This window comes from Drosophila santomea, chromosome 2L, assembly GCF_016746245.2.
Source record: "Drosophila santomea strain STO CAGO 1482 chromosome 2L, Prin_Dsan_1.1, whole genome shotgun sequence".
Classification (NCBI taxonomy): domain Eukaryota; kingdom Metazoa; phylum Arthropoda; class Insecta; order Diptera; family Drosophilidae; genus Drosophila; species Drosophila santomea.
In genome coordinates, this window is record NC_053016.2 from 4,692,351 (window position 1) to 4,714,953 (window position 22,603).

General features: G+C 42.7%; 5 protein-coding genes across 8 annotated transcripts; 2 read left to right on the forward strand and 3 right to left on the reverse strand.

Annotated features, from left to right (window-relative positions):
- Positions 1 to 11,610: 11,610 nt before the first annotated feature.
- On the reverse strand, positions 11,611 to 13,940 carry LOC120443696 (E3 ubiquitin-protein ligase RNF8-like). 2 transcript variants are annotated; one of them, XM_039622936.1, is made up of 4 exons: positions 13,084 to 13,940; positions 12,675 to 13,014; positions 11,986 to 12,581; positions 11,611 to 11,924 (listed from the first exon to the last, which is right to left on the reverse strand). In XM_039622936.1, the coding sequence occupies exons 1-2, from the start codon at positions 13,862 to 13,864 to the stop codon at positions 12,998 to 13,000; spliced, it is 798 nt and encodes a 265-aa protein (XP_039478870.1). In that variant the 5' UTR covers positions 13,865 to 13,940; the 3' UTR covers positions 11,611 to 11,924; positions 11,986 to 12,581; positions 12,675 to 12,997. The 2 variants fall into 2 exon arrangements, with proteins under 2 accessions (XP_039478870.1, XP_039478871.1); XM_039622937.1 differs by having other exon boundaries at positions 11,986 to 12,621.
- A 156-nt stretch (positions 13,941 to 14,096) lies between these two features.
- LOC120458191 lies at positions 14,097 to 18,563 on the forward strand. 3 transcript variants are annotated; one of them, XM_039645759.2, is made up of 3 exons: positions 14,097 to 14,296; positions 14,352 to 14,428; positions 15,912 to 18,563. In XM_039645759.2, exons 1-3 carry the CDS (start codon positions 14,199 to 14,201, stop codon positions 18,455 to 18,457), a joined length of 2,721 nt encoding a protein of 906 aa, XP_039501693.1. In that variant the 5' UTR covers positions 14,097 to 14,198; the 3' UTR covers positions 18,458 to 18,563. The 3 variants fall into 3 exon arrangements, with proteins under 3 accessions (XP_039501693.1, XP_039501694.1, XP_039501695.1); XM_039645760.1 differs by having other exon boundaries at positions 14,102 to 14,296; positions 14,379 to 14,428; XM_039645761.1 differs by lacking the exons at positions 14,097 to 14,296; positions 14,352 to 14,428 and adding an exon at positions 15,731 to 15,857.
- Positions 14,420 to 15,914, reverse strand: LOC120458193 (early boundary activity protein 1). Its single transcript, XM_039645763.1, has 2 exons — positions 15,776 to 15,914; positions 14,420 to 15,716 (listed from the first exon to the last, which is right to left on the reverse strand). Exons 1-2 carry the CDS (start codon positions 15,776 to 15,778, stop codon positions 14,610 to 14,612), a joined length of 1,110 nt encoding a protein of 369 aa, XP_039501697.1. The 5' UTR covers positions 15,779 to 15,914; the 3' UTR covers positions 14,420 to 14,609.
- LOC120458192 (early boundary activity protein 3) lies at positions 18,558 to 20,203 on the forward strand. Its single transcript, XM_039645762.2, has one exon. The coding sequence runs from the start codon at positions 18,975 to 18,977 to the stop codon at positions 20,112 to 20,114; it is 1,140 nt and encodes a 379-aa protein (XP_039501696.1). The 5' UTR covers positions 18,558 to 18,974; the 3' UTR covers positions 20,115 to 20,203.
- A 107-nt stretch (positions 20,204 to 20,310) lies between these two features.
- On the reverse strand, positions 20,311 to 22,204 carry LOC120458906 (protein ovarian tumor locus). The gene is made up of 2 exons (XM_039646752.2): positions 22,017 to 22,204; positions 20,311 to 21,963 (listed from the first exon to the last, which is right to left on the reverse strand). Exons 1-2 carry the CDS (start codon positions 22,060 to 22,062, stop codon positions 20,405 to 20,407), a joined length of 1,605 nt encoding a protein of 534 aa, XP_039502686.1. The 5' UTR covers positions 22,063 to 22,204; the 3' UTR covers positions 20,311 to 20,404.
- Positions 22,205 to 22,603: the final 399 nt, after the last annotated feature.

The following is a 22,603-nucleotide window of genomic DNA, read 5'->3' on the forward strand; positions in this document are numbered from 1 at the left end:
ATCGTTTGATTTTTTTCCCCTCCATTTTTGCTTTTAATACTTTGTGAAATATTCCTGGTCGGTGGTGACAAAATAAGCCGATTGAATGGGATTTTTGATCCTCTTTTTGAGGTGGCTCGCGTTCAAAAGTTTCCCAGAATGAGTTTTAAATGAGAAGGTAAAAAACTGAAATCTTTTGGCCAGCTTATCGCCTTATCCTGCTGCCAGGAAAACTTCGGAAATTCAGAACAAAATATTAAGACCCACGCTAGACCAAAGGTCCGACGTCATTGGCATGCTAAATGCCTGTTTCGTTTATTCATACGCCCTGTTGGCCGGCCTCAACTTCGACCCCGAGATGGCCGGCCACTCGCATAAAAATGCTCATTACAATTGAGCCAAATTTTTATTGTTGCATACATTTGCCGGCGCACTTGAACCGCCTTTCTCGCCGGGACTGGCCAAAAGTCGGAGCAGAACTTATTTATGTTGTACACATATTTGCCAGCAATTTCCCAAAATACATACTCCCAATCGTATATATAAGTTAACTGCCGGCAGTCGGCCTTTGTCTGCCAGAATGATGTTCAATGCCGAAATGGCGGAAGGCCGATAACCTCATTATTCATACTCCTTCTGGCTGACTGTTGTACTTTGAATATTTGATTAGCAGACCAGATTTTTTATTGGCCGCCTATTTGGACGAAATAGTAGACAGCTCACACCAAAGGATATACACTCAACATATTCGAAGAATAAATTCATATATAACGTGCTGCGAAGGTTTTGAACCATTATCTAATAAAATCTGATTAAGTTCCTCATGACCTTCATAAAATATTGCTTCTATTATTTCGAACAGCAGGATTGTCAGTGACAAAGGAAGTGGACCTGGCAAACCCTTTTCACAAAGCAATTGTTCACAATGGCAAAGAGAAAAATATAATGACCCCTGACCCCAATTTACCAATGCTTTTCACCTTTTCTCTGCTCAGTTAATAATTGAGTTGATTTTGTTCATTTGCTTTTCACATTTTGGACAGCTCATGTCGGGCAAATATTTCCATTGAGCATATTTCCAATTATTTTGCCACTTTTGTGTGTCAAAAGGGTTTCGCCATGTCTTATTCTGTTTGCCCAATGAATTTTCCCGCTGGCAAAGTGAATAGCAGACGAGGTATTGTTTAGTCGCCGGTAAACAATAATTTTCCGGGCAAACAACATTTTAGGGAGTTGAAGGATTGTTAAAAACGTTTAAAATAAACTCTACCAATTACAGATATTTTGGCATTGCTAAAAGTACTACATGTATGGCTACAGACATACATAAATAACTTGGACAACGATTACATGGATACCCATTTTGCTGAGTGCAAACCCGTGAGTCCTGGCATTCGGTGGACTACTCTTTGCATAGTGGCATGCACATTAATTGAGCCACTTGGGGCATAGCCTAATCAGCACACGCATAATGAGCACAATTAAAGGACAAACATAATTACCAGTGAGCTCTGCCCACACACAAACCAAATAAAAGCGCAAAAAAGCAAAAAAAAAAAAAAAAGTAAGGATCCAGGCAAAAGCCGGGCCAGCAAAGGGGCAAACAATGAAAGGGCTGCTCTGGCCAGAAACAAACACAGAAAGAAAGCGAATCCTGTGCAAACTGGGCAAATGAAATTAACAAATTTCGCTAGCGCATGCACAAAAGGCGAATGAATCCTGGAGGCAGGACTTGAGCCCAAGCCCAAGCCCTCCATATTTACGTATGTAAGTCACACAAAGCGATTTCGGCTCGGCGCTCGATTACACACCAGATTGGGGTTTTCTGGGGGCTTCCTGTTTCTGGCCCAGCTGTGGGGTTTGGTTTGGGCTGTTAAATGCGGTGATAAATGAGTCAAGGTAATGCGTTACATGCGATGATACTCCCGGGAAACCCCGGCACGCGCTACTCTAATGAAATCATTTAAATACAACCCACACGAGCGAACTGCCCCTCGCCCAGCATCACAACCAACTCAACCAACTCACCTTCAGTCGTCCGACTTTCATTTGTGGAATAGGATTGCTACCTACCGCAAAAACGTGCCAGAGCTCTTAGTCCACGGAGTCCATGAAGTCTAAGAAGTGGGCGTTGGGTCATTTTGCGACTCTTGAGGTTGAAACCAGAGTTATTTCCCACTCAAACTATCTTGTTATCGCCGAAGCACAACTTTGAAAACTTAGGCAGCTTAAAGGGCCAACAAAATTTTCACTTTTGTTATGCTGAGGATGAAGAATTATCTGAGCTAGCTTGGTATGAATTCCCTATAATATAATATATATTTTGTTTCTGGTAAGATATTGTTTTAATAATTTAACGAACATAAACACAAATCCACTAGCTTTGCTTATTTTGTCGCACGAAATTCAGTGCACCTCATATGCTGCAATATTCAAACTTGGACACATCTATCATCGGGACTCCCAAGAATCCTTCCATCTCCGGCTACTGCAGCAATCCACAAGGCAGCGTGTGAGTGAGGACACAATTTTGAACTATTTTAGTGCAGGCGCAGCTGCGTTAAGGATACTTCCCGACTGTTGGCTTCGATATATCAAGGAGAGTGTCAAGCAGCGTGTTACTTTGTTTAAAACCCAGCATCCACATGGATAAGCAAACACTTGTACGTCAGGCGAGATATAACATTTCATTTTTTACGGCCAGCAGCACTTACGCACCAGCGAGCAAAAGGGCTGGGTGCCCTGGAATAAACATTACTGCAGTTGATGGTTTTCCAAACTCTGGGTCGCTCATAAAACAAAAAAGCTAAGAAACTTGGCAATATGCTAACCAGGCGCAGATGGAAGGGTCCTTTTCATTCCCGTGCCATAAATTGCAAGGGAGAACGCTATAGTTGAGTGTCGGGCTTTTATAGAGAGTGCTACGGATGCGACAGCTGCTGTTAATTTGCCGTGTCATTTGCAACACTTTTATGATTCCATACCGCCGACAGTGTCGCATCACATAAAACTCCAAACGCCAAACGCCTGCATACTATACTATATATGCACAATCCTTCTGAGGAGGCGTGCCAATTAAGCCCAGGCGACATTAACTTTAAACTTCGCCAAAGTCCCAGGCTTCAGGACTAAGTCAACAGAGAACGAAGCAAATGTTGGCAAAAAGTGGTAGAAAAAAAGGGATAAAAGCTGAGGAAACGCTAAAAGATTGTGGAGCAGGAAAAGGGGTGAAATGTTTGAGCAAAAGATAAACGCGCTACGGGCTAACAAAACGCTGCAGGCTTTGCTTCCGTTTCCGCTGCATTTTTGCATTTGCGGATTTGACCACGCCCCCTCGTCGCGCCCCTGAGTCATCGCGGTTTGCAATGCAAATGTTATCAAGTGGCGTTTAAGCGGGATTGCATAAATTGTGACTGCCATTGAATTATGCGACCCTGTGCCTGCATTATGCACCGGGATTTAATTTTAATCAATTCCCCCAACACTTGTATTTTATTTAACATTAATCATAGTTTAACTGGTGCCACTAATTGATATTTATAGCTGTCATCGTTTTAAACTATAATTAAGGCGGCCAGCCGGCTGCCAAATTGAAAAATGAAATGAGCACGGTGAATACAACTCTTTACAATCCGCTTACATGACCATTGACATTCACTGGGAGTGGGTAATTGCAAATGCAAGTGAATGCTTGTCGTTACATTGGACAAAAACATACATATCTGTTGGGCTCATCATTAAATTATATTCAATTTAGCTTTAAAAGTTTGCTACACGTTTCAGAGACTGAAAAAATACCTTTACATAAAATGTGTATGGTGCCTTTAAAAAAAGGATTTACTGTCACCTGGGATTTAACTTGGAATTCGAATGATGCAAAAACCTGAATCCAACTAAAAACGTTTGAAAATATAATGGTTTTTTTTTTGTGTAAAAATTAAATACATTAAGCTCAACCAAAGCGTGAAAATCATCAATCAATTTGATTTTGTTGCAGTTACAGCAACATTTGTAATCCCTTTTGAAGCGCATCTATAGGTCTATCATGAAAAATAAAAGAGTCCGCGTATTTTTGAACTCATTTGTGCCATTCGAAATCCCCGAGCAACTGTACATAAAATTGCAAAATAAATTAACCCAAACGAGGGCTCCTTTTGCACAGGGCGAACACGGCGTATGCGCGATATTTTCTGAGCGAGTGAGACAAAAGTGTGCGCACCATTGATTGAGTTGAATAAATTATAGTTGCATGCTGATTAAGCATTGGTAATTAAGTTGCGGACCGAAAGTGGCCGAAATTAAGCTGAATAAAGAGCGAATGTTTACAACTCGGACATTTTCATGAGCTGTCAGTAGCTATTATAGCGAAGTGGCCGCCATTTAAACCACGAAAAGGCGTAAAGCCACTTTGTGATGGTAAAGCCTGACCAAAAATCACCCAAGGGTGTAATATCAAAGTGTTGTGCAAAATGAATGTGTCAACTTAGAACTGTTTGATGTGAAAGCTGTTGGTAGCCACAGGGGGTTTATGTCAAGTTGTCGTTAATAATTAAAATCCAATGCATAAGCTAGTACTTTTCAGATATGTTTAATGCAGTTTTTAAATACCAATTAGCTCCACAATTCTTCTCTCCCATTTAAATGACAGTTCAAAGAGTGATTGATGTTTACTAGTGGGGACCCCTAAGAGCTTAATTCAATTTTCTCAGACACCTTTATTGTTTTTACCCTCATGGCTGTCCCTGACATCTCGAACAAAGGAGCTTTATCTTCATCCATTTCCGAGAAGAAAAATAGTCGCTGACACCTCGCTTGATTGCAATAAAATCCGTTGGATAATCGATCGATATGCACATGGAAATTATACAGAAGTCTCCCCTTGGCCCACAGAATTCTTGGCCCCAGCTCAACTTGCCGATGATGACCGTGTGCTGGTGTTGAAAAATTCATATATAAAAATCCCCTCGCCGTTTCAGGAGGATACTCAACCCCTGATGCATTAAACATTGACACCTCGGAGATGGGTTCCAGGTTAATCAACTTAACGCACTCGCAAAACACGACGAAAAGTTTAATTAAAAGCTTAATTAATGAGGGGGGCATCGCAGACGACGGGACGTGGCGTGTGACCTGTCAACCCGCCGGCCTTGCTGCCACGCACATGCTGGCAATTAAAATTAAAATTTTATGCTAAACTAAGTGGCAACTCAAGGTAAGAAAACGAGCCGTTCGCCCAAGCTGCCGTGCATGCGGCTGGCAGCTAATACCATCGGCCAACGGGGCGTATGCATAATAATGCGAATTTCTCGCATCCTTGTGCCACAGGTCTCAAATGCTATTAATATTAATTAGCCATTTGCATGCAAACATTGTGTTGCATTCACCCGATACAAATTACACCATTTGTGGCTTATGAAATGTGCTTAACAGAGACACAAGTTTCATTTTTCTATGTGTAATTTTCTTAAACACGTTTTGCTTTATTATCTTCATATGTCTTGAGTTCTCCTTCAACACATAGTGTTCTTTCAATCTACGAGGAATATTCTTGTATGATTACAGCTATACTGCTCGTATATTTTTTGCGAAGTTGGTCTGTGAATTACTACATCAGAATGTTTTTATTGGCTAAATAAATGGCTGAAATTCCTTTATCTCATCTCCCGTGTATCTCAACAGAATGTCAACAGGGAAAAGAGCAAAAAACGAACTAAAGGAACTGCATGTTTTGCCCTTCTGGGACATTTTTGTGTATATTTGCACGGATATTGAGTTCACATTGGATTCAAGTTGGATCGGCAAACGTATCTGTGTCGGCTCGAGAGGCCGTCTGTCTGCCCATTCCATTTTGACCAAAACTTTGGTGCCACACTTTAGCAGGACGAAACTAATTTTGCTTCTGGCATGTCGCGCAAATCTCGTTCTCCAGGAGCATTCGATTCAGGCCCAACTGGAGCGTAGCTTATACGACGTGTTGTTCGAGCGAAACGAACAGTTTTTACTTAAGTTTTTTACATTTCTTGTCGGAGTGCCACAAATGCCTGTAGTGGGATGTGTTTTGCTTGTTCTCAACCGGTCTCTTTTCTATTTCGATGCTGACACGTCCTTGCTGTCGCCTCCTCATCCTGCTGAAATCCTCAAATTGCTCATGCACCCGCTCGTTATATGTTACTAGTGCCACTCCTCACTTGGTTCTGTTTTTTCAGCAATTTGACGTTTTTGCTACGGTATTCTTGTCTGTTTCCCCATCTCTGAATGGGTGTTATTCTAAACCTAATAGATTATTTGCCGCTATGCTAGAGAAATAAGTTTCCTTTTTTGGTCGCACAGACCTTGAATTATGTTGTTTCGACTGTCAGGAGTTCAGTACACTGGCAAAGTTTCCTCATACAAAATGGATTTTACAAACCATTTCTGTTGTTTCGCAATACAGAAACATATTAGAATGCAAACTTTATTTTATACACATTAGAATTATCCAGGTATCTAACCTCTTTTTTCCGATTTAAACTTTAAAAAACCTAAATGTATTATCATTTTATTATTTCGCGAATTTATATACATTTTTTCCCACACTGCCGTGTATTCACATCTGTCTTCGACACAAACGTCTTCGAAGTTTTTGCCTGGCAAGCGGGATTCGATGAGACTTCCTGGTGCACATCTGGGCCATGTCGCCCCGGAACTTCTGCTTATGCGATGCGATTTCGCAGTGGAAGCTTACTGGGAAGCCAACCATACTGGGAAGGCCAAGATTTAGTGCCAACGGGGCCACGCCCCCACGTTCAGCAGCCGATTTCGTGTGCAGCCGCCCAAATTAATGGCTAATGAAGCGCACAGAGCGCAGGTGATTGCAGCCGAGTGCCATAAAAGTCAAGTATCCGGGTGGAGTTTAACCGAGCAGCTTCCTGCGTTCGGCTGCACGCCTCATTTGCTGCACAAACACTCCGGACCACGACTGTGCAGTCCTCCTGCCGAGTTCAAGGCCAAAAAAAAAAAAAATAGAATGTAAACTTCGAGGAAATAAAAATCACATAAATTTTTGGCTGCCATCAGCAGCAGAAATTGCAAATGCAGCGCACTGCAATGATTTGTATCGATGCGATATACTCAGTGTAAACACGTTTACCCCCCCAAGGGAACTGGTAAATTTCTTTTGATTTTTACGGTCACGACTTGGCATTTATTTCGACCCAGACAAAAAGTTCATTCAGCTCGATATTGATCAAGTTGAACTTGAAGTGCAAAGTTTGCTTTGCAGTCGACACTCGGAAAAGCTGCCAGAGAAAGGGCCCACTGAGTCGTGACCTGGAGAAATGCAAATATATTTACGAACATTTAGGAGGAAATCAATCAATTTGTGTTGCCTTGACAAGCGACACACACAAAGTCAGAGTGGATCAGAAAGCAGATAGGATAATAAAGCTATTTATTGGAAAAAACTACTTAGGGTGTGAGATTCCATGGGAAATAAGCTACAATAAGATATAAATAATCTTGGCATTAATTGTTAGTGCTTAGCTCATTTAGAAAATGAGTTTATAATGTCAATGAAATAAATTAGATTTAAATTAAATTTTCTGAAATAAAACGAATCACTTGAACAAGCATAAATAATTTTAATACATTCATTTATCACTGTTTGCTTCCATGTCCTTATACGTTCTGCTGGAGTTTTCACCGCCCGTTTAATTTCATTTACAAATCAAACGTCAAATCATTTCACATATCAGTGCATTCCATCAGGCTCAAATGTTTTCGTTTTGCCTCGTTTTGCCTCGTTATAGCCCTCTCGATATGTGTACACCCCCTGGGCCTTTGAGCTTTCTGCCTTCCATCGATATTCAAATATGTCAGGTCGCCTCTTATTGATTACATTGCCAAACAATCCGGAGACACATTTGGACCCATTGTTCCGCCCATTTTGCGCTTCATTTAACATCGCCTGCTTTTGGGTACGGAAAGTGTTTAAATGCCGCTTCCGTCTTGTTTTTCGTATTTGGCCCTCACTTTCAGTTGATTCGAGCAAGATGTTCTGCATGTGTCAAGTAAATATTTGAAAACCTACACGAATTGTGCGTGTTTTATTGATTTTCATTTACCCAAGTATTCATAAAAATTGGTTTCTGATGTGTTTTTTATGACTGCGTGTACCTCATAGGACATCTTGTATTGGATACCTCGTAAACATTTTTATTTGAAAGTGACAGTGGGTTGAATAAAAAAATGTTCTTGTCCTCTTTATTTTATATCAATGATATATTCCTTCCTTTCTTCAAATATCCTGATAAATAAGCAATGAATTCATCGGCATAAAATGCAACTCAACAATCAGAACTAAAAAGTACACGAAAGTAAGCGAAAAAAGGAAACAAAATTTAGTGGATGGGCATTACTAAAAAACCTGATATTACCTTTACAATTTACAATTATTCCTAGAATCTGAAAGATGACTTCCACCGTGCTCGTTAGTCGCGCGTTTTGGAAAATGATGCCTTTTCAGACAAATTAAATGCATTAATAATGCATGAAAACACGTTACAAAAATATTGATAAAGTCGCGCTTAATTTTGGCATTTCCCACAGCTACCAGAGGTGGTCTTAGCACTTCAAATGTGAGCAATCGCACGTGGCACATGCGGCGTATGCGTAATTTTCGCATAATCATGCGGTGTCCCAAGCTATTGAACACACTCGCACACACACACAGCAATAAACCTGTCAGGGCGGCATTAAAAGTAAGTCTCTAAATGTTATTTACACACACACTCACACACAAGGACAATCAGCGGGAAAAGGAAGGAAACAAAAGGATCTGCAATGGAGGGAGCATCCAAAATTGTACACGGAAAAAAATTGCCAAGGGTTGCATGAAGCTAATCAGGAGCTAATCATGGAAGTTGCTTGAAAATTATATTTTACATTTAACATACCTAATAAAGCAATAATATTTCAGATAACTAACTATTACTTGATTGCTTTAAGCCAAAGGAATGTCCATTGTTTGACCCATTTCAGAGAAATTATTATTTAGGAGACTGAACTTTGGTTTCGTTTTTGTGCCGCCATCAGATCGTAAAAATTAAAATGATTGCCCAAACTTTGTCCGCTGCACGTGTAAAAGTTTTGTCATTATGTTGAGTAGCGCTGTCGTTAATGGGTTTCCATGTGGGGGCGAAACTACACATAGCTCCCTAAAAAAACCCATCTTCAATTGCCATCTAGCTTTAGTTTACAGCAGCGAGCAAATTGTCGACATTCGCTTGTCGGTGGCCCAGCGCAATTGTATTGCCATAAATCAAAGGTCCACAAAGTATTCCGAACTATTTTTTATTGTTCCTGGCTGCGAGTAAAAGCGTAGTTAACTTAATGAACACGTTCCATTTGCAGACAAAGCCAAGCAGCAAATGAACTTTGTTTTCGAACAATGCAGTGACGCTATAAAGCGCTTGTTTGTCATATAGAGTGAGAGACGACAGTAAAGACATTTGAGGCATCTGTGAAAAATCTGATTGGCCGTGAGTGATGTTAACGTGGCTCTGTGGAGCTGCCTGTTATGCGAACACGTGGCGTATGAGTGATGTTAGTTAACAGAGGGTACGTTTGCTTTTTATAACAAAATCTTAGTATATCGTTATTAGTATCAATGTTTTCCGCCTGCATATTGTCTCCGATTAAATCGAAATATGTAGGGCAAAACTTTTGTATTATACCAGCAGCTGTTAAATAGTAATTTCCAACAAACCCTCTTGGCTTTTGAAATTAAATGTAGCATGCCCTGAAACCAACCAATTCTCATTTCCCGTTTGGCCAACATCCACAAAATTTCTATTATAATCGAAACTTTTTATCGGCGCAATGCGCGCTTGGCAAAACTTTGGCATTTCGCACGAGCTCAAAATTACTTTGTCCTGGCGGGGAAATGTCCTGCGGCCACTTGACGCATTAGCGAACTGCGAAAGCGTTACATTCGCAACCATGAACATCATAAAATGCCGTAATTGAAACCAGCATTGTTCGGCAGTACTGGGAATTTGCCCCACACTCCACTCCAATGAGGATTAGTTAGTCTTTTGCCGGGGCAGCTGATCTGATTTTGGAGGACAACAGCTTACCTGTCCACTAATTTCGCTAATTATCTTTACAATTACCTGGCCAACTTTGTGCTTTGTTCGGCTCTCGCATTGGCGTATTTATTATTCACGAAATCTACTCAAAACTTTGGCGCAATTTTCACAATGGTTTATGCCGAGAAAGGTTATGAATTTAAAATAATATAAAGTCGCGGGTTAAATCTGCATGTTATTTATAATATAATATAATATAACATAACATTTATATGTTCTAGATTATTTTACACAATAAACCTTAGCATGAACCGTGTAAACTTAATGCACCATCTCTTTTGTTTTAAGCGGAAACTACACAAACTTTTTAATGAGCCTTTTGGAGTTTGCAAATCGAATTTGTACTTTGTTGGCATTTTCCTTACCAGAATGCAACTTAAGCCATATCCTGAGCATTTTGCGCAATATTTAACACAACTGCCACTCAGCGATGGATTCAAATGGAAAAGTTGACTTGCTGGCATGTTAGTCGCCTGGAATGACTTTCCTCCGTGACTACACGGCAAAAAAAAGGGGAGTCCCAAAATAACACGGAGCCCAACCGACGGGGCGACTACGTCCTGGTCCCATAGAGTAAACACAATTCAATTAACTCGGCGCTCGTTGTCGGTCGGTTTTTGGGGGCATTGTTGTGTAAAGGAGCAGGCACCGTCGACGCTAAAATAACTGAAAGCGACAAGCCGATGATGGCACATTGCCAAAGGCAGAGGAACATGAGGTACACTGCAAACAACGTCTATACAGTCAGTTAAACTAATATAAAGTTTTACGAGGAAATCTATTATGAACGATCCACCTGGGAAGAAATTGTTATCCTAATTTGATTTGATTTGGAATTGACATTAGTTTGGCCCAGTGTACATGCTGCAGTTACTAGGTGCATGCAACAAGCCACAAGAGCAGTGCGGCTACAACAAAGCATTTGCATTATTAAAATTTTCATTTGGCGGCCTCTCTTGAAAATAAAAAACCAGCTAATTGAGGAAAAGGCAATCTTTAGCTGCTCTCAGTGAAGAGAGCACAAATTGAATCTAGACTGGTTAAAGTTTCCCATTCTGGCTTAAACAAAAAGTAATGGTTGCCACAGTTTACAAACATACTTTAATTACCATCACGGAGTTTCTCCCTTAATCACTATCTCTCACTGTTTTGACAAGCCAATGGCAACAATAACTATTGTATGCTTAATGAGCTAAATGCTGAAAAACTTTGACTTAACCGAGCACAACAGGCGTCAACGTTGCGTATGCTCATTCATCATCTGCAAGAAATTTAAGCAAAGCAGCAGCTGAAGTGTAAATGTCACTGTCAGCTTGGTTGGGTTGAGTGAAATCGAAGCCAGTTGGTGGTCCAGGGGGTGTTAATCCTGTGACCTTTCCTACACTCTTTCCTATTGGGGTACATAATCTGCTTTAAATCTTGTATGTAATTTCCTAACCCATTTAAAAGCCCTTCAGCTAAATGTTTTCATTATAATTTATATAATGAACTTTAAATAACTGGTAATATCCACTTAACTAGCGATACTAAAACAAAAACTAACAATAACAATTTAATACTATCAGGCAGGGTATTCAAGTCTCTACTTGCGTTCTGCTACCATCGTTACTTGTGTTCCTTATTGCTTCTTTTATTGTGCGACACAGTGGTTGGGTGTAGTCATCGTCAGAGGAGCAGGACATCCAAAGGATGCGATGCGTGGCTGTGGCACGGAGATGGCGTCGCACGACTGCCGTTGACACGTTGGGGAATGCGGAAAGCCCGGGAAAAACTAGGGTTTACCGAAAAGGGTAAACGGCAGAGCCAAGGTTCCGGGATCTGTGGAGTGTGACTTTGATTTTTGGCTCGGGCTGAGGGGCACTCTTCGTCTGGGACTTACCTTGGAGTAATGACTTCATTTTCCGCCGCATACATTTCCAGCAATGTCACGCCTGGCCGCGGCGGCTTTGTTTTCAGTTTCCTGCCTTTGTTTTGCTTCTTCAGCTTTAAAGTTGAAGTCGAAAAGAAAAATCCACCACGTGTCTTTGTTCTTTTTTCAGTTCCTTTGCGGAACGAACGGGCTTCGGCTAAAAATAACTTGAAAATTCCTTTAAATTTGATACGTTTTTTCTTCGTCAGCCTCGCGTTGATGGTGTTTTATTTTTAAGGCCAATTTGCCGAGTGGGTAGTTTGTGGGCTAGCCAGGCCAGTATTTTATATAATGTTTCAATTTGCCATCACATAGACGCAGATACCATTGTGTAAGCGGTTGTGTGCGTATGATTGATATCAATTTTGCTTTGATGAACGCTCCAAGGAATTGCTACCGAGTTTATTTATTATACTTTTGGGTCGCCTATTCCAATTCCCGTCCTTCGTTGCGATGAAATGTTTGGGAATCACATTTTTATACAATTTCCCCGGCGCAAATTCGAAAAACAAAGTTTACTTCAGCCACTGTCCTTGCGGTTTGTGGTCCAAAAACGTAGCTTCTCTCTGTGGTGTAAGACATAAATATATTTAAATCAGTCGGCATCTGCATATCAAAATGTGGAACATCAGAAGAAAAAAAATCAAATATTTACATACACACGTAAAGAAATGGTGAAAACATTGACACGCTTTTGGCCAGAGCGACAACCGAAAATTGATTATTCCATTTATTTTCCAACACAAATGCCTGGAGCTGTGAGAATTACTCATCAATTTCAACGTCTTGGGTGCATGTGTGGAAAATGGTCCTGAATATTGTGAAATAAAAATAAATAACACACTGTGTCTCGATTGCAGACCGAACAAACCCCAGTCTGCTGATAGTGGTCTTTCGAATGAAAATGTGCATTTGAACTTAAAATATTTTATAAAATAGGTGTTTGTTCTTTTTTCAAAAATTGCAAGATATTTTGCAATTCTCAATCATATAAGCGCTCTGAAAATACGGAATTGAATTCAATAATAAAAACAGTTAATAAATAGGCTATAGGAGATTATAGTATACCATTTGGTACTTCCTCTTCCGATGCACCATTGTGCACTTCCCCTGCGGCAGCACCATTCTGTAGATTTTGAGATGGAGCTGCGTAAAGGACGGGGATGCCAAAGAGGTAGCGCAGATCCTCAACATGCGCTATTTGCTTGCAGCAGGGGCAACCAGCCGAGAGACGCAGGTGTATGCGGACGCAGCTGTCCCCGAACAGATGGCCGCACTTTAGAGAAACGATCCGGTGGGTTCCCTCCGCCGTCCAAGGTGAAAAGCAAATGGGACAATTATTACTCTCCAGAATCTGCTCAAGGTAAGTGACCACCTGGCTCGATTCGGAAATACCCAGCTCCCTGTTACACATTGTGATGATATTATTAAAAAAGGACCTTTGCTCGTCTTGCTCCTGTAGGAGGCAACTAACGATGGCATCTTTGGAAATATCTTGTTCCAGAGCTTGTTGACGCAGTGCTTCGTTCTTGCCAACCTCCTGTTGAAGCTGCTCCAGCAGCGTTTGCGCCTCCAGCGCAAGTTTCTCATTCTGATTTATGATCAGCTGGACAAGACTGTACTGCTCGCTCAATCGACATTTGGTGTCCATCAACAGCCTGTTGCCCTCCACCAGGGCGGCCTTTAGCTCATCCTTCCGGTTCGTAATCGCCTGGAATCTATTGCACATGTGACGAACTTCTACGATCAATTCGCCACGTTTCATTCCTTCTATTCTATTGAGTGGCGGAGGCATGTAGGACTCCTCTTCCAGCAGTATGGAATCCAGTGCACTAGCATCCTCCTCCATTATTTTCTAGTTATATTAAGCAATATTATTTATTTACGAAGTCTCAAAGCTATGTGGAAATGAAAGATGTCAGATGTACGATTGGTTTTCTTGGGTAAAACAATCGATAATTCTGAAGGTTTTTGCTGCTTGGTGGAAAATGGCAAAAGTGTGAAAACAACTTTATTGAAATGCGATGCGGTGTGTAAGATAGCTTTTTCCTACCAGGGTTGCCACATAAAACAACGAAATGTAATATTAGTTTAAAAATTTGAGTAACAAATTAGGTACATTTTAGGCAATCAGAAACCTTTTCTTTTGCACAGTCCAAATTATTTGTTATATTCACTGACCAATGAGTGCCACGAACAAAGAAATCGGAAAAGCGATCTTGGCAGCACAGCAAATTAGGCAGATGCATCAATATGAAAGCCTGATGATGACATTAGAAAGGTAAAAAGGAAACTTTCGCTAGTGTTTTTTCCAATTATACAATCTGTACTTCCAGATGCGACGATTTCCCAAGGAAGTCCAAAAGCGATTACTCCCTGACCCGCGTCAATTTCAAGTCCACAGACGTGTTGGGTAAGAATGTGGGTTTCTTTATTCAATTGGTGCACTGGCTTTTATCGGCTGTGCCGGGACTTAGTATACTGTAGAATCAGTTAAAAATTGTAAATGGAACTACTATCGGGGATTACACTATGAATTATCAAATACAACTCTAAATCGAAGTGGAAGCTCCTGGGGATCCATGGGAATCACCCTACTTCGATTTGCGCGCGATTCGCGAGCGGAGCATCTTGTTCTCATCCGCACATTTGGTGGTGATGGCGGTGCGCACCTCCCGTGGAGTCATGTCCAGGCTGTTGGTCATGAGATAGACCAGATCGGCCACCTTGAGCGGATCCAGCTGCTGTTTGCTGGGGCGGGCGCAGTCCCTAAATGCCGGCGATGGTTTTCCGGAGAGCGTATGATGGGCCAGTGTGTCCCGGTCGAAGATCTCGCAGAGCAGCTTTCTGGTGATCGAGGGTCCGGTCATGTCCCAATTGATGGCACTCAGGCTGACGCGGGATATTTCTGTGCCATTGGGACCGATCATCACCATCGGCGATTCGCCATCCAGGTCGAATTCAAAACCAGGACACCGCCGTTTGGCGTTTGGAGTGGAGGTCACCGGTTTCTTGATCCGCTTTCTCTTGTTGCCCATTGGCTCCTCTCCACCGGGCACATAGTCCTCATCGTCATCGTCCAAACCAAGATCTTCGTCGTTTGTTTTTGGCGTCGAGGTGTTGTGCTCATCGGTTCCATCGCGAAACACATCAAAGGGCTCCGAACTCTGCTCTTGGTCCTGGTCCTGCTCATGAGTCGGCTCCTGCTCTTGCTCCTGATCCATTTCCTGCACCTTCTCAATCTCGATGGTCAGGAGGTCGAGAGCCTTGCGCTTACTGCGCTCCCATTGCTGCAGAAGCTTCACACGTGCCTCATTCACCGCCTGTATGGTGTTCTTCATCAGCTGCGAGTTCTCCACATCCTGCACCATGTCATCGAAATCCTGATCCGGCACAACCCCGCCCCGTGGCGATCGCTGTGTCCTTAGCAGTTTCTCAGCAGCCAGTGTCAGTGTTTCCAGAGTGCTCAGCTTGCCATTGTCGGACATTTCTATGTGGCGCATGGCGGTATCGGCAAAGTCATTTGCTTCTTGAATGCGCCGCACCTTGCAGTCATCGCTCTCCTCCTCCGTAAGGGAGTCATCCGTACGCAGGCGGGCGATGATCTCCTCCACCTTTTTCTGCGTCTCTGACAACTGAACCGTCTCGGGATCGTAGGGCAATAGGGTCAGGGCGAATTCTAAACGCTGGCGGCGGTTAATCTAAGAGGAAAAAGATATTTTATTTTAAAATGCTTTGCATGTGCTTCCACCGAACTCACCATTGTGCTGCTTGTTGTCCACTTGCAAACTGAATTTTTTCTAATAAGTCAACGCCTTATATACCAAAGCGAAACTAGTCAGGTAGTTTTTTTGAAGTACTGATTAATCCTTTTATTACCCTTCATAATGTTGCAGATGCTTCCACGGCGGATTTGATGGCCACCGGGTCGGCAACGAGCCGCCTACCTGCCGGAGCAACGTGCAGCTGTCGTTCCTCTTCGGAACGCTCGAAACCTGCTGGCTTAAAGCATCATCCGGCTGCCAGCGATTCGAAATCAAACCAAACCGTTTCAACCGAGGACATAGGCACTCAAACCGGCTTCCAAACGGATCCCAATGAGGATTGCATTTTCGACCCAGATGCATCCACCCAATCGATTCTTAATATGCAAGATGCAGAGACACAATCGCTTCCAGAATTATCTAAAAACAGAAGCAGCATACAAACGCAAACGGAATATGAAGAACCAAATACTGCTAGATTTACATCGAAAAGTCAACCTTCTAAGACCAAGCATGAAGATGAAAAAGCTACAAAATCGAATTCTTCGTTGCGAAAATGTTTCTTTAAGCGCCCACTAATCGTCGTAAAAGGAGGTACTCTCATATCATCCCACTTTACAGCAAATGTCCATCAAATTAGAACTGATAACGTATTACTCAGTACTCGAAAAGAAGATAAACAGACACAATATGAAAATCCTTCCGGGTCACAATCTGAAATCACAAATATCTCAAGTGATAGGCCTTCAGGTCCTGCGACCTGTTCACAAATCCTCGATAGAGTACAGGAACTCGAAATAATTTTGAAGAGACAGGAGCGTTCTCTAAGGGATCTGCAAGGCTCTGTTAAATCATGGAAGGCACAGGAATGCAAGCCCTCTGATTGTAGAACCATATTTCAAGTTCAGCCGGAGGAACGCGAACTTCCGAGAAAACCTGAAACACGTGACCAAGCATCCCAGGAGGAACGCAATTTGCCAAGAAACCCCGAAACTTTTGACCAGGCATCCCAGAAAAAAGATATAGTTCGTTGCGAGAAACTCGAATTGCCAAGAAAATCTGAAACATTTGTTCGGAGTGCCCAGAAAAAAGAAAAAGCTCATTGCGAATGCAATACCCAATCCAAAGAATTTATTCAAATATTTATGAAGCCTGAAACTGCGCAAGAGGCACAGAAATCAAATAAATATCAGCATCGCAGTGAAGAAAGTAATGAAAACTCCAGAAAGAATAATCCAAGGTGTTATCAGGAGAATGGAAATGAAATATCTCAGAAATATAACCAAATCTCAACTGCTAACCAGTGCTTAAAAAATACCCAAGACTTTCTGCAAAAATTCGATCGGGTTTTTGCTAAAACTAAAAGTGAAGAAATAATTTGTGACAAGTCTAGAAATATTGCAGAAACTAAACAAATTGAAAGACAAAATGATATGGAACAAAGGGTAGAAAACTTACTGGACGAATTTGTTGAATTGGTTAAAAAACCCAAATCCGATTCCGTGAGTGCAAGAAAAGTTTCTTCCACATCTTGCTTAGAAGCCAAGAGTTCCAGACAATCGAATCCATCTGTAGAGAAGGAAGTATACAAATCCTTGATCGAGCAGCTTATTAGTCTTTTCACAAAATCCAAGTCCTGTGAAAATAAGGTTGATTCGCAGAAGGCAGAATCTGAGTCCTTCTCATTCGATCGCTTACTGGCAGAATTTATAAATATGTTTACGAGATCCAACAGCATGGAGGAGGACAGACCCAAAAAAGTGACTATCTCAGAGAAGGAAACCATTTTGGGCACAAAACCAATGTCCAGCTGCAACTGCTCAAAAGCTCATCGCAATGTTAAATCCACTGCAATGCAGTCGGACCTTAAGATGTCGGATATGGACTTGGATTTGAACGCGCATAGCGAGTCCTGTCAATTTGAAGGAAAGTCTACACTAAGTGAAATTACAAGGAACAACCAGCGGAGGGAACCGCCGCCACGTGCATGCCAATTCTGTGGCGATGGCAATCTGCCCATTCTAGACTCCTTGTTGGACGACCTATTTTGGCTGATTGGACCGAGGGCCTTCGAAGACGTGGTACTGACCATACTGCGTCAAGAGGAGAATGTCTACCACATCAAGGTGCGTGAGATGGCTACCGGAAACGATCTGGGCTGTATTCTGGGGAATGGAAAGGCCATCAACCAAGCGATCGGCCTTGGAGTATTCGAGGACATTCACACGTTCTGTGAGCTGGACAAGCACAGGGAGCACGATCCCAGGGACTGCCCGCTGGGCACTAGTATGGACGCATTTTGCCCACGTGAGCGCGGCGGTGAGATGGTACCAGATGGATGGGTCGACAAGGAAAGAGTCGTAGAGTTTTGCACTCGTGTGCTGGGTCTCCCTGCTGGACAAGCGGGTCGCTTCTTCTCCCTGACCAACGCCCTCAAATTGGCCAAAAAGTCATCAGTCGATTGCTCGGGTTTGCTTCTTCACGGCAAAAATCGGGAACTAACTGGAATAGGAGCAGTTACTGAAAGTGATGTCAGTAAACACGTTTTCACTACAAAGGATTCGAGCGATGTGGTCAAGACATCCAGCTTGTTCCTACGCATAATTTCGGGCCAGGATAATGAAGTTCCAGAAGATGACGATTCATCATGCGTTTTTGATAACCATAATCCATTTTAGCTTGTGAAAATAGTGACCATTTCTTTCCCTTTACATTTGCCTTTAGATTATGCGAAAAAATTTGTATAATTTTGTATGAAAATACATTTTAAGGTTTTATTAAGTATTTTCCTAAATTTAATTTACTAAACAAGGTAATAGAGATATTTAGCAAAGTATCAAATCGCATTTATTACCACTTAGCAGCTGCGTATTGGGAAAATCCGCTCAATAAGCAACCTTTGCAGGTAAAACACAATTAGAACAATCCCACTTTGAGCTGGAGTTTTAATCCCTTCCCGCCGGCAGATGTCAGACGTTATGAAAGCCTAGATAAAATGATGGAGTTTATGGCAGGTAGAACCATTGAACTATACCCTTTTACAACTATAAAATAACTTGCAGCCAGAAAGAGTTCATCAGTTGGCCAAGAACATCTTACCAATCAAGACATCTAAACAAAACAAGAAACTAAGCAAAGCCAATCAAAGCTTCTCTAAATATATATTTATATTTAAAGAACGTTTAAAAAAACATCATGAGCAACATCAGCAACGACAGTGGATTGGATGACTCCGCGAACAGTGGCGCCGTTGTGAGCGCCAATGGACCATTGGCTGCGACTAGGCTATCCTGGTTCCTGGCCGAAGTGGATGACGGCTTGATGAAGGACGGAAAACCAAATGGTCGGCGCCGTCTCTGCGTTCTCCATTCGATGGAACTCCTAGAGTCAGATGTATCCGACAAGTACATGACCCGTTTCGTAGAGTTCCGGGTCAATGGAATGGTGTTGGAGGCGAAACTTATACTGGCCGCGGATGAGAGGCGCCTGGTGGATGCAGCATTGCTTTCCATGAGTAAGGAGGAGAGGGAAGATGCCAGCGCACAACAACTGTTGGTCCAGTACACCGAAAATGAGAAGGCGGGCGAGCGCCTAATCCAGAAACTTGTCTCCCCAAACAATGTGATGTGGCTGAGCACCAAGCCCGAGCTGAAGGGTAATCCTCTGGTGAGCCTGGCCCCCGGTTGCATTGCCCATGTCTTATACGCATACGAGAGTCGTGATTATATGGAAAAGATCCTACTGCACCTGAAAGCGCGAAGCTTTGATCTCGCCTTCGATGATAATTTGGCCACTGAACCGGAGGCCATGAATGATGACACTTGGATGCTGGTGCAGTACAGTCCCGAACCGGAGATGGTGGTCTACCAGGTGGTGCAATACAGACAAACCGTGTGGCGGCAAGAGAATCTCTTTAAGGATGTGATTGCCTACATGCAACTGCCTGGTAGCGACATCGTCCTCCAGGCGGTAGTCATCAGCTATGGCCAGGAAAAAGAGGCCCAGGATGCGAAGTACGAGGAGTTACAAAGATTCCCGTTCGATATTGACTTTCCACTGCCCGATGAGCTGGACAAGCACCCCGATCACATGACATCCACCGCCCTCTTCTCGCGAACCAGTTTGTACCAGAAGGCGGAGCAGCGGGACTCCACTGGAGAGCACAAAGAGCTGCGCAAAAGTCTGGAGCAGATGAGCGAAAAGGCCCAGGGCGAGGCGCAGTTGATCATAGATGCCTTCGACATGGTAGACAATATCAACAAGAATCTGCAGAGTCGTTTGTCCGGAGAGGTGCGATCGGGAGTGGAGGCCATATCCGGAGATGAACTTCATTAGTTGACAAACACATCACACCTTCAGTACATGTAGTAAACTAAGTTAGGTTCAAAGTTCAAAACTTAAATGGTAAATGTTAGTAGGCTAGAATTAAATACAAATTGTAAACTTTGTATTAAGGAAAACTGAATAAATATTCAAATATCTGCAAATGATAAGCGAATTAATATTTCTGTGGGTATAAACATTTTTTATTGACAGTTTGGACATGTAAAACATGTCAATTATAATGTTTTAAATTTACATATTTGTAAAAAAAAAAATTTTAAAATTTATAAAAGTGGGTGGAGCTATGTGGCAGGCGGATAGGGAGCATAAGCAGACGCAAACACCAATGGTGAGTTGTGTACAACGAATGGAATCGGCATCATGCTAGGCGGCGGAACAACTTGTGGTGGTTGGACAAAAGCGAGTGGACCCGGTGGACGAATCATCAGATGATTGGGCATCAACGGCTGGATGGGTGGCATCCATCTAGGAGGCCCGAAAATAGGGGGTGGTGATGGAAGGAAAACCGGACGAGGAATAGCCACTGGTGGTGGCATGGGGAACTGATTGATTGCGGGAGCCGTAGCAGGCTTCTGGTCAGGACCGAATTCTTGGTTTGGTGGCGACGGTCTATTGGAGACATTTTCCAATCTGGTTTCGAAACTTTGTCCCCTCGTTTTGATGTATTGACGTGGACTCGAACGACGTGACTGTGGACTAGATGTGTTTCGCATTCGATGAAACTGCCTCTTCATTCGGCTCATATGCAGTAGTCGAGGTTGCTTAGGTCGCCGCTTGCGCGCAAGATCCCAGGCCTTGAATTCATCTGGCGGCAGTGGATGTAGGTTATCGTAGGGCACGACTACAAGTTTTCCCTGCTCCTCGATGAACACTTGACAAGCGGATTTATTCCTATCGATCGATTGTATGTAACAAGTGCTGAGCAGATCGCGTCTATTGGTATCCAACTCCACCTGGCACTTGGCTCCGACTTTAAAGTTGTAGTCGCCCATGTAAATATTCCACTGCATCGCTTCGCGACGGGTTTCAATCAGGCTAGTCAGCTCCACGTTGCGAAACATATAGGGATCCATTGACTTGGCTATCAAATAGCAGAAGGGCTGCTTGTTCTGCTGCAGAAAGCCCAGCATACAGGAGAGGTCTCGGGACTGCCTGCCCAACGCGAGCCTGCGATTATGAAACGGGCACAACTTGTAGCTTTCAAGCAAGCAAATGGTGCTCTCGGGGCAATCCAGCTTAAAGCTCCGTCCGTTGCGGCACAGCAAACGAATGACTTTGCCGCGCGGGTCGAACTCAAAGTCAATGCCGCACTTGAAGGTCTCTGGATGCAGCATCCATTCCACAGCAAGACTAACGTCCGGGATGCGGAACATGTGCTTGTATAACATCTTGAAGGCCACGGCCTGGCAAACGGCGGCCATATCGACGTCCTGCATGGTCAGCACGGAGTCAAAGTGACCCCGACGGGTAACAAAGATACGTAAGTTCTCCTGGTAGTCCTTGCTGTAGGTAACCAGTCGGCCCAGATTGAAGGGTTCGTATATGATGACATTACGGCGGTACAGGTGGCACAGGGCACTCAGCTCCAGCATGGTGCCTGCCGTCTTGGTCTTGCCCAGCCGCCACAGGTACTCGTCGAAGTTCCCAACCACAAATCGCCGGAAGCGGCTCGATCGCCGGAACATGAAGCGCACGCACTCCATTCTCACTTCGTAGTGAAGCATCTGGGTGTCGTACACCTGCTCGGCGATCACACGAAACAAACTTGAGGCGTCCATTAATATATGCTTCCGGAAGAGACGATGATGTTCCAGAAACAGATCTATAGGATCTGATGCCTCTGTGGAAAGATTTGGTCATGGTAATTGTGTAAGATGAAAGTCACTGACCTACTTCTAGTGCCAATGGAAACTGAACGCTGCAATGTTTCTGACATCATTGTTGAGTAAAATATTTAAGTACTGGGCTCGCAAATAAACGTAAAATCAAGTCGTGCTAACTATTAAGAGAAATATGAAAGAAAGCCACGCATTTCGTGCGGCGTTGCCAGATGGTGGAATTCTGCACTTCCATTAAACGGTTTAGAAGTGGAACAGCGGAATTGAAAACAGAATTTGCTTTCAATAAGTCAAATCCCAATATGTGTAAGTGCAGGGGGTTAGGCAACAGCTTCTTCCCTAAAAGTACAACAGCAAACATTGAAAATCCGTGTTATTTTATTTATAATTTTACATGTAGCTCTTCGAATTACGGAATTATCAGCTATGCGCTTTTTCGCTTTCAGCTCATGTGTGAAAACACTATTATGGCATTTAAATATCAAAATGATAAGTTAGGAAATGCAATATTTTAGATACGTGGCAACACCGTTGAAAGGAAAAAAGGCAAAACTTTATTAATCAAATCTTCAAAATAACCAAGAATCAATGTAAACATATTATTTCACATATTAATATCAATATAAGCATATAAATTTAAGC

Coding starts and splice junctions, on each gene's coding strand:
- LOC120458191 (XM_039645759.2), top strand. CDS start 14,199: ATGAGTGCCACGAACAAAGAAATCGGAAAAGCGATCTTGGCAGCACAG. Junction 14,297..14,351: donor CTGATGATGACATTAGAAAG/GTAAAAAGGAAA, acceptor CTGTACTTCCAG/ATGCGACGATTTCCCAAGGA. Junction 14,429..15,911: donor CAAGTCCACAGACGTGTTGG/GTAAGAATGTGG, acceptor ATAATGTTGCAG/ATGCTTCCACGGCGGATTTG.
- LOC120458192 (XM_039645762.2), top strand. CDS start 18,975: ATGAGCAACATCAGCAACGACAGTGGATTGGATGACTCCGCGAACAGT.
- LOC120443696 (XM_039622936.1), bottom strand. CDS start 13,864: ATGGAGGAGGATGCTAGTGCACTGGATTCCATACTGCTGGAAGAGGAG.
- LOC120458906 (XM_039646752.2), bottom strand. CDS start 22,062: ATGATGTCAGAAACATTGCAGCGTTCAGTTTCCATTGGCACTAGAA. Junction 21,964..22,016: donor AGTTTCCATTGGCACTAGAA/GTAGGTCAGTGA, acceptor ATCTTTCCACAG/AGGCATCAGATCCTATAGAT.